Source organism: Protopterus annectens, chromosome 11.part0 (assembly GCF_019279795.1).
Source record: "Protopterus annectens isolate FY-2018-M chromosome 11.part0, PAN1.0, whole genome shotgun sequence".
In the NCBI taxonomy this organism is placed as follows: Eukaryota; Metazoa; Chordata; order Ceratodontiformes; family Protopteridae; genus Protopterus; species Protopterus annectens.
Genome location: NC_056745.1, coordinates 137,406,055 through 137,422,278, shown reverse-complemented (window position 1 = coordinate 137,422,278; position 16,224 = coordinate 137,406,055). Strand labels below are relative to the sequence as shown.

Here is a 16,224-nt window from a genome sequence, read left to right as displayed (position 1 = left end):
TGACTACTTCTTTTTGCCTTTTACTCAACTATCCTCGACTATCTTTTCTCCCTTCTCCATTCTTCTCACTCCACATAACTTCCACATAACTTCCAGTTCATTAACTGCCACATTTACCTTTTCAGCTGTTCGAGTAACAGCTTTACTCACATGAGAAACCTGAAAAACACCCTCTCCTTCCTCCTCCATGCTCAGTTTTGGACTTCTTCTTTCTCTGAGTCACCTCTGCACCCGGACTGAAAGACAGGAAGTGTAACAATGAATTGCATCCCCATATCCAAACAGTAGGGAAAGTTCCCCAGAGCCCTGGCCAAATTTCCCCTAGTAGTATAAAAAACACCTTGGGTCTCCCCTGAAAACAGGCTACCAGTCTAGCTGGATTAACCTGGTCAACAAGGAATAAATACAAATAAATAAATACTGTACCTTATCCTTCTTAGAATATGGCATCTTAGCTACAGTACAGCAAATATATTCCAGAACTGAATTCTGGTATAATAAGCCTGGTTACTATTAGAAGAAAGTTTAGAACATGCATTAACTTTCTTCCCAAACAAGTCCAACAAATCCACTTTCTTCTCAAAAGGAATAGTATTAAAGTTAGCGAGAATCTCATCCATAGGAGTTGATGGTAGTGCTGGAGTTGACAGAGTATTTTATGGGATCTGCATGCATCATATTTATATAATAAATCAGCAGATATATGGGAAGGCACTTGTGTTTCTAGATATAACCTGTCAATTCCAAAGATCATGGTAAGCTTTAAACATGGGATAAGTTTTGCCCAATGACTCTGATAGTATGAGTACCAAGAGGCACTTTTTTCCCAATAATAAAGCTCACTAGACTTCCAAGATGGCTGCACATTAACAGCTTAATTCCAGCTCTTCCAGTCTGAAAACAGAAATTTAGCAAAGAAAGCCAGTGGACCTAGATTTCTATGTAAATGTCAGTAACTGGCAAGTAAGTCCACTGTCTGGATGCCAGGAAAAAAGAAATATAAAGGACCTGGAGAAAAATCAGCTACAAAAGGTGAGGAAAAATACACAGACTTGGAAAATACTGCAGCTGTTCAGCAAGAAGCAGTGCAAGTTCTAGACATAACTTCCAGTAACCCAGTGGAAAGTATAAGGTAGCTGCACACAGACTGATTAAAATAAACAAAACACTGATGGAGTATATCAACACAAACAATAAAAAGCTGGAAAAAACAAAGCTTTAAACAGATATTTAGATGAGGTGACAATACTGCAAAACTGAAGGTCTGAAATAAAGAAAAGGCTGTTTGAATATGCACAAGAAGAGATATTTCAAAAATAATAGAATTGGTGGACAGAGCATGTAATGGAAAACCTGAGATTTTCTGCTGTACCAGAGAAGCTGGAAGAAAAAGACAGTATTTATTTTATGAAAGCACAAATAAGCAACTGGACTGGTATTCCACAACATAAATTGTTAATTGAAAGGGCACATCGTGTATATGCTCCAAATCTGGTTTCTAGAAAACAAGTGAGACCTTTAACAGTAAAGATGCAGTATTATTGGCAGAAGGAGTTGATTCTGACAAAACTGTGGCAACAGGAAAAAATACTAAATGTGGGAGACAGTAGAGCATTTGTGGAGAATGACTACTCATTGTACACCAGGCAGACGAGGAGTAAATATATTCCATTCTTTAAGGACTGTTGAAATGCAGGCATGGGATTCAAATTGCTGTACCCAGCCATCTTAAAAATATTTTCCCAGGAGGGACCAAAAAACTTTTTTTTAATTAAGCAAATGCTAAGGAGGAAATACAAAAGTTTGTCCAACAAAGGGTGAGCTGTGAAATTGAAGGATGTTCTGCTTCATGTCCTTCTGGTGATAAGGACTACAGAGAGATTGAGCCCATGAAATCTTTTTTACTGTTTCAATGGAAAATGCTTGAGAGAAGGAAGAAAACATAACAGTCGACTAGAAGAATTTAGAATACATTGGGAACGAAACAGAGACATGATTTGGGAGATGGCGATGAACAGGAATAAAGTTAGTAACTTGGAACTGACAAATGTGAGTCAATAAAGCAATTATTATACTTCTGAAACAAGACAGAACATGAAAATATGAAAATATGGATTTTTCTTGGACTTTGTTAAACTTGTAGGGGACTTTAAAGCATATGCCTTCCTTCATGTTATTAACATTCGAGGAATAAAATCAGTAACTTGGAAAATGACAAATGTTGGATTACAAGGCAATAATTATACTTGTGAAACATGGCAAAACAAAAGGATCTGGAAATATTGGATTTTCATGGACTTTCTTAAATTTGTAGGAGACTCTAAAGCTTATGCCATACTTCATGTCATTAATCTTTGGAAAAATACACGGGAGAGGGGAAGAGGAGGCAGAAAGTCAACTGTAAATAAAACATTTTTTCTTAGTGGTATTGTTTTAATGGCGCATGACTTTCTTTGCAAGCTATGAAGTAAAGCTTTCTCATTCTCTCATACATTTTTAAATGTAATGGGGATACTAATATAAACAGATGCTTATGTTCTTTCTGTTTCCCCTTTTTTCTCTCTTTTTCCCTGTTTAGTTTTAAGATGCACTGCATTGTAAAAAAAAAAAGAGGGGAGAGGAAAGCTCTGGTTAACAGAGCATGATAAAAGAAAATTATTGTGCTTTTTCACATGCTTGCATGGGGGAATGACTGGGTTAAGGCCCTTGGCTTCATCCAGCAACAAGTGTTATTAGAAAGCAAGTAAATGAAGAAAAATATTGAATATTATAAGTTTTATTTCTGAAAAATAATGTATCCTTAACAGTTTTGTGTCTGGTTTGCATGTCCCTAGAAGACAATCTGATAAAGAGAAATGGCTTGGAGAAAGCATTTACTGAAAGCAGTCAAGTGTTTTCTCAGTTGGGAGAGCTATAAAGATAAGACAAAACCAGACATCACTTACTAAAAGCACAGGATGTACCATGCATCTTAGCATGTTTAATGTTTTTTTCTGATTAACTCTAGCCTGTCTGTGTGGCTATCAGTTTAGAACTTTTGTTCATATTAATTTTGCGTGTTATTAAATTAATAGGTTTTAGGGAGGGTATGGGGGTATTTGTTTTTTTTTTTTTTTTTGAGGGTTCTCAATAAAACAAAAAGTTTTGTAAGATGTGACATACACCCAAATGTATATGACAAGAAACAACTGTTTAAAAGACCAAGCTACCAAACATATATGCCTGTAACACAAAAATTTTAACTAGACATTTAACAAAAAGCCTAGAACAAACTCTCTCTTTTGATGTAAGAAATATCATGCACATAAGTCAATTCAAAACAGAACTAAAAAACATCCTATCTAACTCACAGATCTGCCTTGCCAGCACCCTATATAAACACTCCTCCTCTTCCTCAACTTCTATTACATATTTTTATTTTACAGCTGTATCTCTCAAGAATCCCTCTACTACAGTGTATCTCGGCTTCACTCAGATATGAGATGTATTAACCTGTACTTCAAATTTACATTTTTCAATGTTTGTATTCCTTTCTTTGTTATCTAATAACATGAGTCTAAAGTTATGTCTCAAATGTTGTATTTCATTGTACATGCCATGCTAGGTAATAACTATGGTCTCATCTTTGATATCCTTCATGACACCAGCCTATTACTGTTTATTTCTATTATCTTTAATGTACATTTTATAATTGATTTTTATTGTACTGGAGCTTTTCTCCTCAGGTCTCTACTTAAAATAGGCTTTTGTGCTCAGTTGGACTAACCAGGTTAACAAATGACAAATAAATAAGTAATAAAAAAGCAGTTATATGTAAAAAGTGGGAACAATAACTATATAAGAAAATTAAGCTTTCTGTAATGTCTTTAAATCTGAATGGTTTCACAGATAAATACAAACCAGAAAGAGCAGTGAACTATATTAAAATGTACAGTGAAATAGCTATGCTAAAGGAGACACACATGGAAAGAACAGAACATGTAAATTTGATAAAGAAAGGTTTTCAGGATTGTTATTCAGTAGATTATCTGAGGAAAATGAAAAGAGGAGTACTTATATTAATTGCAAGAGGTGCTCCAATACTTCATAGGTTCATAGGTTGGTACTAGGCTATCGGCCCTAGGGTCTATACAAGCCTAGCCATAACAATTCCCTGGCTATTTCTTCCCACAGTATTTACTTCCCTGGACCCCTGTCTAGCAGGGTGACTGACGTGATCCCCGGGGTGAATTTCCTATCTCCCATCCAATCATCAAGGTTCCTTTTGAAGAGGGTCAAAGAGGCGCTCTGCTTGACATGTATGGGCAGTCTATTCCACAGTCTGGGGAGTCTCTGGGTCAGGAACCTATCCCTCCAGCATATTTTGTTCATTGTGATGACAAGGTTTAGATCCCTGGAATGTGTGTCTCTGAGGGATTGGGATTTCTTTAAGTGTAGCATGTCCAACAGCTCTGGGTTTGGCATGGCCTTGTATGTTAAGCAGAGATCGCCTCTGAGTAGACGATATGCGACAGAGTATAGGTGAAATTTTTTAGACGGTCAGTATAGGGCATCTGCTTTAGGCCTGTGATTCTTTTAGTGAGGTATTTCTGCGGCCTTTCCAGTTGTTGAAGATGTCTTGAGAGGTACATACCAAATGGGGTGTTGTAGTCTATAATGGGTCTAATGAGGGATGAGTACAGTGGGACAATGACCTCCTTTTTTTCTGGATGAAAAGCCCTTAGCGATGAGGTGTGCTACATAGAAGGATTTCCTGACTGTTGTGGCAATGTGGTTATAGAAGGTGAGACCACTGTCCACCTGTGTCCCTAAATCTCTTACCACACTTTCGGTGTTTGTACTGCCACCTATGTGGTAATTCATGGGTACATGTTTTGTCTCAAAGGGGATAACTATACATTTCTTGGCATTGAGCTTGAGCCCATGGCTCTGGCACCAAGCATCTGTTACTGTAAGGCCCTTTTGTAGAATATCCACATCATTTGGGGATTCAATAATGGCGCCCAGTTTTCAGTCATCTGCAAACTTTGTTAGCCAGAGTCCTTTAGTGTTGGCCTGTACTTCAGAGAAGAAGATGCCAAACAAGAGTGGTCTCAGGACTGAACCCTGAGGTATTCCACTTGTCACTTGTCTGGAGTTGGATTTGGAGTCGGCTACTCTTACAGCATGGTTTCTGTCAGTAAGCTAGTTGGCAACCCATCGAGTGACGTAGGGATTAATGCCCAGCTTAGTAAGTTTATTTATGATTTCAGAGTGGGGGATGGTGTCAAAGGTCTTGGCGAGGTCCAGATAGGCTGTGTGGACCACCTTACCCTTGGAGACTGATTTGAAGAAGTCAATCAGGTTGAGGAGACAAGATCGGCCCTTCACAAACCCAAACTGCGTGGGGTCCAGTGTTTGAAGGTTGCCAATGTCTTTGTTTATAAGTTCCATGATAATACATTCCATGGCCTTGCAGATCAGGCTCGTCACACTGATGGGGTGGTAGTTCCCGGGTCCAAGGTGGATCCCCCCTTGTGAAGTGGGATAATTGTAGCTGTGCGCCACTCGATGGGCACGAAGCCTGAGGTGAGGCTATGATTAAACATGACACTTAGGTGAGGTGCCAGTTCATTTTGTAGTTCATGTAGTACACAGCCTGGGATGTCATCTGGTCCCATGAATACTGTATTCTTAGCTTTGGAGAGTGTGTTTTTTACCTATGTGGCCGTTATTACCAGAATTTGGCAATCTTTCAGTATTGAGATGGGCCCATTAGGGGGTGAGAGGGGGGTGAAGTTTGCAATGAATCAATCTGCCAGGATATTGGCAATATCCTTGGGATCAGTATATTTAATGCCATTCTGTTGTAGCTCAGAGCATATCTAAGCATTGCCATTTAGATTCTTGACATAGCTATAGAATGCCTTGTGGTTGTCTTTAAAATCTTTGGCAATTTTATTTTCGTAACTAGCTTTGGAGGATTTTATGAGGGATCTCAGCTTCTTACTGAGGCTGGTAAGGGAGTTTTTTGCATCCTGGGATTTTCCTCTTTTCTGCAGGAACAGTTTCTTCCTTTTGTTGTAAATTTTGTTTATGGCAAGGGACCACCAGATTGGCTTCCTTTTTTTGGAGGAGAGCTTCTTGGTTCTATTGGGGATGGCATGATTCATGCACGAGTGGATGTGCTCGTACGGTGCCTTAGTGTAGGATTCAGCAGTCGACCTTTCAGTTCCCATCTGCATGTGTGTCATGAAGTTTGTCACTTCTGACTTGAGTAGCATGAAGTTGGCTTTGGAGAATTTTTTTACGGAGGTTTCCTTACTGGGGTGTGGGGGTGGGATGTGGATGTCAAGGGTGATTAGCTTATGGTCAGACCTGACCAACGATGGTGTGACCATAGATAGGGAGCATCGATTTCCCATGTTGGTAATGACCAGGTCTAGGATATTGGAGCCCCTGGTGGAACTAAGGATTAGATGATCCAGGGTGTTGGAATTCATGAATTCCAAGAATCATTGGGCAAATGTGTTGGTACACGAGTAGTTTTCCCAGTTAATGTCAGGGTAGTTGAAATCACCCAGTATTAGGGTGTTTGGTTGTATCTCTGATATAAGAAGATAAAAATATTATAATGGCAGATTTGTAGTGCTAAGGGGCTACTGGCAAAGGAGGAGGATTACATTGGCATGCATTTATATTCCACCTAAAACTGCTAAAATGGAGCTTAAAAAATTCTGGGAGAAATAATCAGCTTTCAGCAAGAAATATTACTTATGGGTGGGGACTGGAATTTGGTTTGCAACAGTGAAGATGTGTCTGGGGGGGGGCTCAAAAGGTAAAATGCAACAAAGGAGGGTAGATTTTTGAAGAAGTTTATGAAAATGTCTGGCATGGAAGATGTGAATTCAGTACTAGGAGTTCGGAGTGAATTTACATATTATTCTCCAAGATACAAAAATTGGGCTAGGCTAGACAGAATTTATATTTCACAGGAACATGTGTATTTAATTGAAGGTCTTGAAAAGCACCCAACAACTATTTCAGATCATGCGCCAATAATAACTAAAATAAAATCACAAGATAATAAAATAAAAAATGAGACACTGGCACTTTCCCACCTATCTATTGAAAAGACAAGAATTTAAGGAATGGGTTTTGGGAATTATTCAGGAGCTATTATAGAAGATAGACATTTCTTCTAAAATATAGTTAGGGAGTGGGATAAAATTAAGGTGGAGTTTAAAACTAGGGTGGAAATAAAGGAAAGGGAGAAGGACTGACAAAAGTATTGCAAAATAGGGGGAATCCCACAGAACAAGAGGAGGGGCAACTGCAGAATGCTAAACAGAAAATAAGGGATTACCTCAATAATATGCATGAGTTTAGAAAGATTGTTGTCAAGCAACTGTTTTTGTGATAGTAACTCTAGAGCACAAAGACTTTTAGCACAACCACTCAGGCAACAGGAAGTAGAAAAGGCTGTCACCAAGCTTAAGGGAGCCTATAACAAGAAATATAACAATAGAGCCTGTCCAAGTATTAGAAATATATCAGAAATTTTATGAAAGTGCGTATAAAGCAGAGAAATATGGAAATCAAGAAATGGTACAAATGGAAATGTTTATGGGAGAATTAAATATGTCAAGGTTAGAGGTAGATGAAGCTCAATTACTAACAGGGCAGGAGGAGATGAGATAAAAATGTCTACAGGAAAGTCCCCAGGAATAGATGGTATTCCTGTGGAAGTTTGGAACCTAGGAGGGGAAAAAAAATGATAAATATCTGGAATGTTTTCTTTAACAGTATCTTAACAAGAGGAGAAGTATCAACATCCTGGAAGAAAGCAGTTGTAGCAGTAATACATAAAGATGGTACAGATCCATTGAATCCAGATTCATACAGGCCCATTTCGATACTAAACTATGATTATAAAGTGTTTATGTCTATAATGGCTAAATGAATGGCAAAAGTGATGCCAAAATTGATAGATATGGATCAATATGGTTTTGTGGAGGAGGGGTAAACATTTGATAACATTAACAGAACTGTGACGATCAACAGCAAAGCAGAATGTAAGAAAATATCACTGTTGTTGGTGGGTCTTGATGCAGACAAAACATTCGACAGAGTAAGCTGGGATTTCATGAGCAGGGCAAAAGAAGCAGTTACTTTCCCTGATAAAATTATAAGGTTGACTAGGAGTATATATGCGGGATCAAAGGCGAAAATTAGACTGGGTGAGGTCCTCTCTGATAATTTCTGCTTGAGTACAGGTACCAGGTAGGGGTATCCTCTTTCCCATTTGTTGTTTGTATTATATTTAGAAACACTGACAAAGAAAATAAGGGATGCAGAAATTCAAAGATGTACTTGGTATGGTAGTCACAAAAAGTTGGCTCTGTTTGCAGATGATATTATTTTATACCTGACAAAACCATAAAGAGACATTACAGTGTTATTGAACGTTTTAAGACAGTTTCATATCTTCCCAGGATACAAAATTAATGAAGCTAAAACAAAAAGCAGCAGCAGTAAATTATTTACCCACACACGAATCGGTCCAGCAATATCCATATTTATGGGGACATGATAAACTGAAGTATTTAGGAGTATGGTTTAAAAAGGACTCCATTGTGGTAGCTAAGGATATGTAGGAGGAGACTAAACAGAAGATCATACAAAAAGTGAGAAACTGGAAGCTTTGCTATATGGATACAGACAGTAAGATACAAGCAGTTAAATGTTTTTAGTCCCTTTAGTTTTATACACAGGCCAGGCATATTTTAATCAACCAGAGGAGAAGTTGTGGAGAGCAATTAAAAAAGAGCTGAAGGATTTTATCTGGGAGGGGAAGACGGTAAGGGTCAAGTGGGATAAGCTGCATCTTCCAACAGAACACGTCAGACATGGATTACCCAGTTTGAAGGGGTAATTTGGAGATCTTATACATAGAACAGACAGAAAATTATAATTCAACATGGAAAGGGATGATGATGATACAGGGGAGAATCTCAAGAAACAAGAAGAGACTGGGATTTTGGATTTAGCCCCTTAAGGAGAATGACAATAATCATACAGAGTATTATATTCATAAAGTAGCAGAAAGTATTTTAAGAACTGGACCAGTATAGGAATGAAGAAAACAAATTCTTCCAATAGGGATGACTGCAATTAGGTATACAGACAATAGGCAAGAGGATGCTGGAATTTATTGGAGAAAACTGGCAAAGGATCCAATGTACTAGAAGCAGGTAACTAGAAAGGAAAGGTAATTGTATGAAAATATGCCAATAATTTATCTAGAGTGCAGGTCAGATATTGCCTTCTTTATCAAGGATTGATATCAGAGTATAGGCAAAGAGAAAGAAATAGGGGGTCATAAACAAAAGATCAGCACTGGTAGAGTTTTTAATAGAATCTAGAACAGAAATTGTCATTAAAAAGGAATAATTAGTAGACCATATAAAATACTGCATGACAACTATAAGAATTAATCAAAGGAGCTTTGAAAGGATTGGGAAAAAAGAATGGATAAGCAATTCACAAAGAGACAATGGGGGATATATGTATATCTCCCAACTATGCAACAAAGTCTAGAAGATTTAGGATCACTGCTGGGAAGTGTTTACATAGGTATTTTTATACCCAAAGTAGACTCCAAAGAATTTTTCCTCAGGTAGACAGCAAATGTTAGAAATGTGATAGAGAAGAAACAGGTAATTGGGAACATATTTTTTGGGAGTATAATGAGTTGACAAACTTTAAGGATTCCCTGCAGAATGTTCTGTCAGGTATACTGGGTAAGCAGATCGGTGTAACTAAGGAATTTAATTTTTTGAGCTGTTATACAGAATCGGAATTACCTAGACATAGTAAGGCCTTGCTGAGTCTCATTATGGTGGCTGCAAAAAAGCAATTAATAGAAAATGGAATCAAAGTCTAAACCAACTTTACTAGATGTAGCGAATACAGTAAGAGAGATAAAACAACTGGAATTAGGATCTTTAGGAAAAGGGAAGGAGCAAACTACATATGAAAAAAATGGGAATTGTGGGAACAATACATGCAGAGGAGGAACGAGGTTTAAAAGAAGGCAGATGCTGAATGAGCTATGTCATTTTCTTCTTCCGGCTTTTCCCAATTGACTAGATATTATAAATTATGTATAATGTTTGCAATTACAGTTGTTTCAATGGGGTCTGTGATGTATAATGTTTGCAACTAAAGTTGTATTAATATGGTTTGTTTTTTCTTTATAGAAATGTAAGATTGCCTATGTCATAGTGATAATTTAATAAAGATGTTTTTTTGTTTAAACAAAGAATGATGCTCACTAGTGGCTAGTTTAAAGTCTCCTCCATATCATTCACTGGCTCATAAAAAGTTAGAACCTGTAGGCAATTCAGAGGATTGTTAGGAGGAATCATCATGATCAGACTGACTAAACTGAAGAGAATGAAATGGAGAAGAATAAAAGTGCACCTTCTCTGAACATGAAAGAAGAGAAAGACTCCTCTTTCCATTGCTCTTAAAGCTTTGTTGGCATCTGCAAATGTTGATTTGCAATATCGGTCTCTAAAAGAAACTAATATCAGTCTTAAATGCACAGTACTTGCTGATAAATCCCCTTTTGTCACAACCTTGTTATCTATAGTAGGCAACAGTGAGATAGGGGGATGTGTCTTTTTTTCAAATGGAGTTTAATCCTAGTTGGATGGCACAACAGTAAACTCTTCTAATATGGAAAGATCTGTGTCTTTTACCTCATTGTTTTATTTATCTTATTTATTTATTTATTTAACCTTTGCTAACTAAGTAGGTGGATTGGTCCTAGGACCATTTTCAGCCATGACCAGGGTTCTGTTGCAAAGCACAGTCCATGTAATACAGCATCATTTTACATACAAATTGTGCATAAATACAGTATACAAACAAGTACTTCCTAAACTTCCAAGGAAATCTGAAGTAAACTGGAAGTAATTATTGAGGTGGGAATAGATAAAAAAGAAATGTTTAATTGTGTAATTAAGTGACAGTAATTTCAGTGTTGATTCAGATGGGTTTAAAATGTCAGCCTACATATTCCTGTTTATACAGTCATAACAAGGTTGTGCAAGACTCATCCAAATTTGTAGAACATTGGCATAACCAGATTCTGTAAGAAATTTTTTGTTTGTTTTTTTTTTTTTTTTAGAAATTATGTACCGTTATAGCTGATCTCCTTCATTATGTTATTCTCTTGCTGGTTTCAAGTCTTTAATGAAAAAAAAAACTTTCTTAGATTTCTTTTGTACAGACTTAACATGTTTTTCTGTCAAAAAGATTCAACATTTTATCTATTTTTTGCCTTCATACTATAAAAACCTGCTTAAATTATGTGCTGTGCTCAGAACCCTCTACATTACAATCTGGGCCCAGGAAAAAAACATAAACAATATGTGCAATAACCTTTAAGTGATATTTGCCCATCATAACTGGTGTCAGTCATGGACTTAAACTAAATGCCAAGAAATGCATAATAGAATTCTTTGGGAAGTCATCCACCCCTAGTAACTATCATATTGGCAAGACACCCCAAGGAGTTAACCCAGGAGTCAGGGACTTGGGGACACATGTAGAAAGTAATCTAGCTTTTGACTATCAAGTGTCTACAGCAGTGAGGAAATCATTCTATGTTTTGCAACTCAGAAACAAAGGTATGGCATCTAGGTCCAAGGAGGTCACTGTTCTACTGTATTCGTCATTAATAGGACCTGTCAATAAGTGCAGCACCCCCTTTGGTATGTACCTAACCAGGCACATCCAACATTTGGAATGTACACAGTTTCCTCACTAAAAGAATACAGGGCATAAGTAACATGTCTTATGCAGACCACCTCAATGCCCTATCCCTGTAGTCTGTCTCCTATAGGCAGCTCAGGAGAGATCTATACCTGGCATACAAGGCACTGTTGGACCCCACCCTGATGGACCTCCTGCATATACACAAAACTAACAGCACCAGTACTACCCATTCTAAAGACTTAAACCTTGCTTGTGATATATAAACAGGACCTGCTGGAGAGATAGGTATGTATCCCAGAGAATACCCCTTCTTTGGAACAAGCTCCTCATCCATGTAAAGCAAAGCTCCTCCCACCAAGCCCAATTCAAGTGCAACTTAGACAGCTGGATATGGAACAGGAAATTCATCTCTGGTTTGGCACCTATATCTATAATGAACATAGACAACCTGTAAATGGTTCATCTGTGGATATATCATGATTTAATCATGGCTGGCTACCAGAACTTGTCAGAGGTGTGGGATACATGGCTAGACTTAAAAAAGGCCCCAGTGGCCATTAGCCTTGTATGTACATACGAACCTATGAACGAGCACATCTGGTTATTGACTTCCAAACCCTACTCAGGTTGTTACTGGGTGATGTCCTCTTTGTCAAATACCCAGTGGTTGATCATCAACTGATATGTCTGTATATATATATATATATATATATATATATATATATATATATATATATATATTCACCAAGAGTCTATATAGAAACTAATGTGTTGTTTTACAAGACTGATTTTTGGTAGTTTGACTGCCTTTCGGGGTGTCAGTGAGTTTGAGTGTGTATGTATAGCGCAGGATTTGAGAGGTGATTTTTGGATTTGCATGTGTATGAAGGTTCTATGTATTGCCAAAGGGCATTTCAGTGGTGTGAGTGTATGTGTGGATGATTTTGAATGTGTGTGTGTGTGTGTGTGTGTGTGTGTGTGTGTGTGTGTGTGTGTGTGTGTGTGTGTGTGTGTATATTAGATGTAGGCTACTTGTGGTGTGTGCGGGATGTGGTCAGTACATCTATGAGAGATCAGAGGTTCAGCTGGTTTGTTGTGTGTGTGTCTGTGGATGTATGCGAGACAAGTGTGTGTGTGAATGGGTGATTGCAGATGTGAACAATGTCAGTGTGGTGTTAGATGGGAGTTTGGATCTCAGAGTAAGTTATATAAATTTTGTAGGCGGGGGTGCTTACAGTCGTGTTACATGTATGTTTGTGCATGTTTACTAAGCACAGGTGGGTGGATGTTGAGCGGTGTTTCATTTGTGTGTGTGTGTGTGTGTGTGTGTGTGTGTGTGTGTGTGTGTGTGTGTGTGTGTGTGTGCGCGTGTGTGTGTGCTGTGCTGATTAGGTTAATCAGAATATGTGTGCACTTTGTTGTTTTTTTTTTTTAAGCGGATACTGTTGCTATTAAGGATTACACCCTGTTCAGTGGTAGTCTTGAGACAGCAACAAAAAGGCTAAAATGATGAAGATTAGGACCTTGATAAGGAAAAGACAAAAAATGTGTATATTACAAGCCACTATGCAGCTGAAAATATTCTGGCACTGCAATGGCACCATACACAGTTTGAGTCTCATACCTACCTTTCTTAGTACTTAGAAAATATGTGCTGGCCATTACTTTCAAAAACTGTGGTTCTGGGAAATGGGGCACAAAAGGTGAGAAAACCCCAAATATTATAATTTATTGGTACAGGAACTATCCCCGAGAAAGATTACAAGACACAGCTGAAAGCACTGGGAATGGGCACAGAAGAGGAAAGTAAATCTGGAATATGGTAGGGATACGCAAATAACTTGATGACATAGACATGAAGAGAATGAGGCAAGGAAATTGATGGCAACACAAATGAAGGTAATTAAAGATCAACATAAGGCAGTTTGCCTTCATGGAGAGGATGCTGGGGCCTTTCAATTTATTCCATAAATGGGTGGTGGAGGGCAAATCTATGGCAAGCTTAAATGTGACAAGCAGGGTGAATAAAAATGTAGAAAAGCCAGTCAGTTGCACAAGGCTAGCTGCACCATTTGAATGAACTTCTCGAGGCTTAGGTCTTCTTCCATTAGTGCCAATGCATGTAAGTCAGTATATTTCTCAATTTTCTGAACTGTCTGCTTAGAAGTGACTACACCTCTCTCTCTCTCCATTGTTTTTCACTAATATTTGTCAGGCTGAACAGTTTCAGAACTTTTAAATCAGAAGCTATTTAGAAAACCTTTGATCTTCTTATTGTCATCTCCGAAAGGAAGAATTTTGTGCTGCATATTAACTTGTTACACACTTCTAGCTTTAAAACATCAAAAAGATGCTGCTGGCTCTGCTAGTCTCAAAATCCTCAGAATGCCACACCTCAGCTAGATGGCTGGGGACTGGTAAATGCCAAGAAAATGTACCCCTGTATTCTGCCTAAAGGGAAACAGACCTTTCAGTTTGTGGTCTTTCTACTCCTTTACCTATCCATCTTCTGACAAGTCAAGTCTGTAACCACATCAAGACTATTTTAAATAAGTTACATCATCTAGTACTTCTAGCTAAAAATCATGGTAGAATAAAATGTTTGCATTACTGAAATAGATTATTTTAATGAATCCAAAATACAAGACAGATACCCACCTGAATAGCTAGGCAGATTGTGTTCAACAAGATGAGGACAAACATCAAGTACTCAAAGTAGGTGGAATTCACAACATACCACACCTTGTATTGGTATGGGTTCTTAGGGATGTATCGTCTCAGTGGACGAGCCTTTAGTGCATACTCCACACACTGACGCTGTGGGAAAAACACAGTGAAAATTGCAAATTTAATGCTTTCAGAAATACACAGTGTAGGGAACATAATTTTGTTCTGCACATTAAACTCCCTGTAAAGGATTTCTTGTTACTGGGCAAGTGCACACCAATAGTTCTCACAAAACAAATGTAAATGTTTGATAAGGAAATAGCAAATCATTTCTTAAACTTGTTTTCCAATTTTGGCTTTGGTACCTCTGTTTCAATAGTCTCTAAATTAATACATGGGATGCTAAGGATGAAAATCTCTTGATTAAGCAAATATTGGGTGCTCACTAGCTAAGACAGCAATACAGAATATTAATGGAGTTCTAAAATAACAGTGTATCAAATGCACATTTATACTGTTTTGATAACACATTAGCAACAAGTGTAAAAGCTAACAAAACCAGCTAATGATAAGGCATCTCAATGTGCTGAACCATTTAATCGTCATTTCTAGAAAAGTGTGTGTGTGTGTGTGTGTGTGTGTGTGTGTGTGTGTGTGTGTGTGTGTGTGTGTGTGTGTGTGTGTGTGTGAGTGATACTAAGAAACCAGCTTTGGCTCAAAGTTACAGAGAGTTAATGAAGTGAGGCTGCCTGCTAGAAGAATAATGGTAACACCTGACTGTCTGCCTGGCCTGAAATGCTTAAAAAGTGATGTCTGAACACAAGAAAAGTTCAAAAGTGAAACACTGTGAATTCTTGGAGAAAAATAAGGTTTTGCTGAATTCAGAAAGGAACTAGGTGCAGTTCTGTAACCTAACAGAGAGAAATGAAACAGCGAGTGACCTGGACATAAAGGTTAATAACTTTATTCCCTCAGACCTAATGTGAGTGAGACAGACTGAACTGTATATATTAGAGTTATGCCCTGATAATCACAGATACAGTCCTGCATGGGAGCTGCATGCTGTGTGTGGTCCACAGGTGAGGCAGGTGTGTGATTCATAAAGTCAGCACTGCTCTTCCTATGCTGATGTACAATAGGACTAAATAGGAAACTGGGGACAATAGTAAGTTCTCAAACATACCCCTGTACTGCCCATGGTAGCTGGTCCCCCTCCCACACATATGATGACTGATAAACACACACACACACACACACACACAAAAAAAAACACACACACAAAAAATGCACTGTCACTCATGCGCCTACATACAGACGCTGACAAACTGTCAGTTGTGTATATAGGTGTAGACACTATCGTACTGTTACTTATGCACAGACACAGACATTGACATACTGTCAGTCACAGAAAGACAAGCAGACATTGACACATTGCTGCCCACACACACATACGCATACACACACACACACACACACACACACACACACACACACACACACACACACACACACACACACACACACACACACACACACACACACACACACACACAAGACCTCTTGATCCCTGGCTAGTTTCCTAGTTACCTTCTGCTTCCATGGCAGTGCAGCCTATGAACACAGACCTCCGCAATCACTGAAGGGGTCGATTTATAAAAGTTTTGGTCCCAGTTCTTCTAACCATGAATGAACAGTATACTGTGCTAATGAGAGAACCCAATATTGCAGCCACTGTCATTGTCAGGAGCTTAGCTGCATCATTGTGTTGGGTGTGGGCCAAGTCTAGTGGTG

At 38.2% G+C, this 16,224-nt stretch overlaps 1 protein-coding gene across 5 annotated transcripts in view; it reads right to left on the bottom strand.

Annotated features, from left to right (window-relative positions):
* Window positions 1–16,224, bottom strand: part of LOC122815212 (voltage-dependent L-type calcium channel subunit alpha-1C-like) — a 2,602,552-nt gene that overhangs the window by 1,344,997 nt on the left and 1,241,331 nt on the right. For all 5 annotated transcript variants that reach the window (XM_044087523.1, XM_044087521.1, XM_044087522.1 and 2 more), the window contains one exon: window positions 14,425–14,583. In XM_044087523.1, coding sequence (XP_043943458.1) covers window positions 14,425–14,583 — 159 coding nt within the window. The remainder of the gene's footprint in view (window positions 1–14,424; window positions 14,584–16,224) is intronic.